Consider the following 2,691-nt stretch of genomic DNA (forward strand, 5'->3'; position numbering starts at 1 on the left):
TCACTTGTACTTCTTGGTGACTTTCTTGACAGCTTCCTGCACAAACTCGCGTGCTCCCGCCCGCTTGTTGAAATCTTCATTCGTCAACCAGTTCCATGTGTGGATTTTCCGGAGCTCAACGACCGTTGCAACTGTGATAGCGGGGACAATTCTGCCTTCCCACTTCGCAAGGTACTCCAGCGCATGAAAGCCACAGTCCGTCCTGCACGAGGAAAAGAGTAATGTGACCACGCAAAGAGCTCAGACGTAACAAAAGACAGACTTCAATTTCAGATCTGACAAAACAAAACAGGAATTGGATTGATGTAAAATGGCAGACGAAAAGGGAGGAAGGAATTACGTGTTCCCTTGCTTTGTAGTCGCCACATACTCAGTCGGGAAATGACTGATCTGGACCTTTGAGTGTTCATAGTGACGGTGCCATGTCTCTTTGAGGTTCTTAATGAAGAATTCAGCATGCGTGGTGAGGTCTGCATCATCTTCCGAACGGATTGAATCAAGCACCTCAACACGTTGGTTCTTCAGGTCAAGACAGATCACGTAGTGGTGACCACACTTGTCGTGTGGGTCATGTGGTGAAAGCTCCTGGAACATGGGGAACATGACCTGCATTTAAAAAAGTGAGGAAAATGAGAATCAGCGTTCGCGTAAAGAACAGCAGAGGGACAAAGGAATTAGAATCATGTAGAAAAACTCTGGTTATGGGTGGGGGTAGTTGAAATAAAGTTGCCGTCCATGTGTGAACAAAAGTATGCCATGTATTTTACTGTCGAGTTGCCACATAGTTTGCGCGGCATGCAAAAATCAAATAAGTCAGTGTGCACGGCAGCTGTTGCCACATGAAAACAGTTGCCACGTAAAACACAACTGCAGATGATGGCAACAAAAAGCACACCTTGTGAAAAAAAAGGTGCAGACATTGAAGGAGTACTCACATATTTCCTCATTGTGAGCTTGAAATCACCGTGTTGGGCAAAGTTCTTCCTCAGGATTTTGTGGTGGAAGTCACCGTCCCATATTTTGCAGGTCACACTGTAATGCATGATTGTCTTGTCGGCGCACACATCGGTGTGGTTGTTGATGTAGTCAATCCCGCATGCAACTACGTTCGTCGACATTTTGCCGTTTGGCCTCACGGACTCAGCAAGATCACCAAGGTCGACGTACGTCGCTCCGCATTGAATGACTTTGGTTCTGTCCAAACATGAGCTGTATGAAAACAATATAACATGGAAGGATCATGCCTACTAAGTAAAAAAAATTATGAAAGAACTAAAACAATATAATATAGAAAGTACGAAGGATGTGAATGGTAAAAAAGGAGCAAAGCAAAATGAGATGTTATGGGGTGTGGTCGTTTACGCTTTCAACTCCTTCATGTGCTTGCCACTGGACCTCGCATTTCCAAACTGCTTGACGATATCGTACAGCTGGGTCTGTTCTTTAGTGGCCCTGAATTCGGGCTCGTAGTCTTCCACGGGAGGTGGGTGCACTACCCTCTGCTGCCTCACAGAACCAGGAGTGGCACTCCTAATGGTATCCTCAGATACCGTGTCTGCAGGCACGTTGGAACTTGATTGCCCTTGCCCTCATGAGGACTTCCTCTGCAATGCTGCCTCCTCAAGCATGCGGTAAGTTTCTTCAAGAAACGGTGAAATCTCCTCAGGTGTGGCTGCAGTGATAAAAAAAGTGGGTTAGGATACCTAGGAAATCAAAAGCAGATGGATTGTGAGAAAAGATGGGGTGCATGATGTGAGTTGTAGGTAGGAAAAAGTGGGGCAGTTGCCATGTGTGGTCCAGCTGTAGTGACCATGTCATAGCAACTACAGTTGCCATGTAGTTGGAATGTAGTTGCCATCTAGTTGGAATGTAGTTGCCATGTCACAGCAACTACAGTTGCCATGTTGTGTCAACTGCACTTGCCATGTGATTGCTTTATGAAAAAATGCAGCATGGAAACAAAAAAAATGCAGGTGACATGGTGTTGAATCAATTCCAGTTGCCATGTGTGATGCACTGTGTTTGCCATGTTACGGAGACTACGGTTGCCATATTGAATCAACTTCAGTTGCCACATGGTTGCCCAAATGTAAAATGCAGCATGGTAGAAAAAAAAGTAGGTGACACGGTGCATCAAATCCAGTTGCCATGTCATCGCATGTCAGTTGCCATCACAAGTGAGAACCCCCCAAAACAAAAAATATGATTGGGACAACAGTGAAACTACACAGACGTGTGCAAGAAAAATCATATGGACATGGCAAGTGTACCTGCCATAATCGGCTCTGCGAACTTGACAGCCTTCCTGCCCTCGACCATTGGCTGCGCCATCATTGCAGGCATGCCTCCTGGGAATGCAAAGGCAACTGGCATAGGATTTTGCACAACCGGTTGATCTTGACTGATGCCAAGGTTGAAACTCGGTGGGGTAAAGGCCATTGGGTGCCTCTCATTCCTGCTGGCCGGACCACGAACGACTTGCGGGGCAGAATCCAAGGGTGAAAGATCAACAAACATATCTGAATCGGCAGCTGCAGAATGATCGTCCTTATTTGCAGGGCGGGGCGTGTTGTCAGTGGTATCAACCGTAGGTTTCATGACAATCTTCTTGTTTGGGCTGTAGGGGACACCGACGTTGATTGGGAGCCTGGAAGTGCGCAGATTTATGCTGGGGATTTCCACTGCAGGAAA

The 2,691-nt window shown here is 46.5% G+C and overlaps 1 protein-coding gene across 1 annotated transcript; it reads right to left on the reverse strand.

Annotated features, from left to right (window-relative positions):
- Positions 1-612, reverse strand: LOC125517431 (uncharacterized). The gene is made up of 2 exons (XM_048682635.2): positions 341-612; positions 1-202 (listed from the first exon to the last, which is right to left on the reverse strand). The coding sequence occupies exons 1-2, from the start codon at positions 610-612 to the stop codon at positions 1-3; spliced, it is 474 nt and encodes a 157-aa protein (XP_048538592.2).
- Positions 613-2,691: the final 2,079 nt, after the last annotated feature.

Source organism: Triticum urartu, chromosome 6A, assembly GCF_056163025.1.
Source record: "Triticum urartu cultivar PI428250 chromosome 6A, HENAU_Tu73, whole genome shotgun sequence".
Lineage (NCBI taxonomy): Eukaryota > Viridiplantae > Streptophyta > Magnoliopsida > Poales > Poaceae > Triticum > Triticum urartu.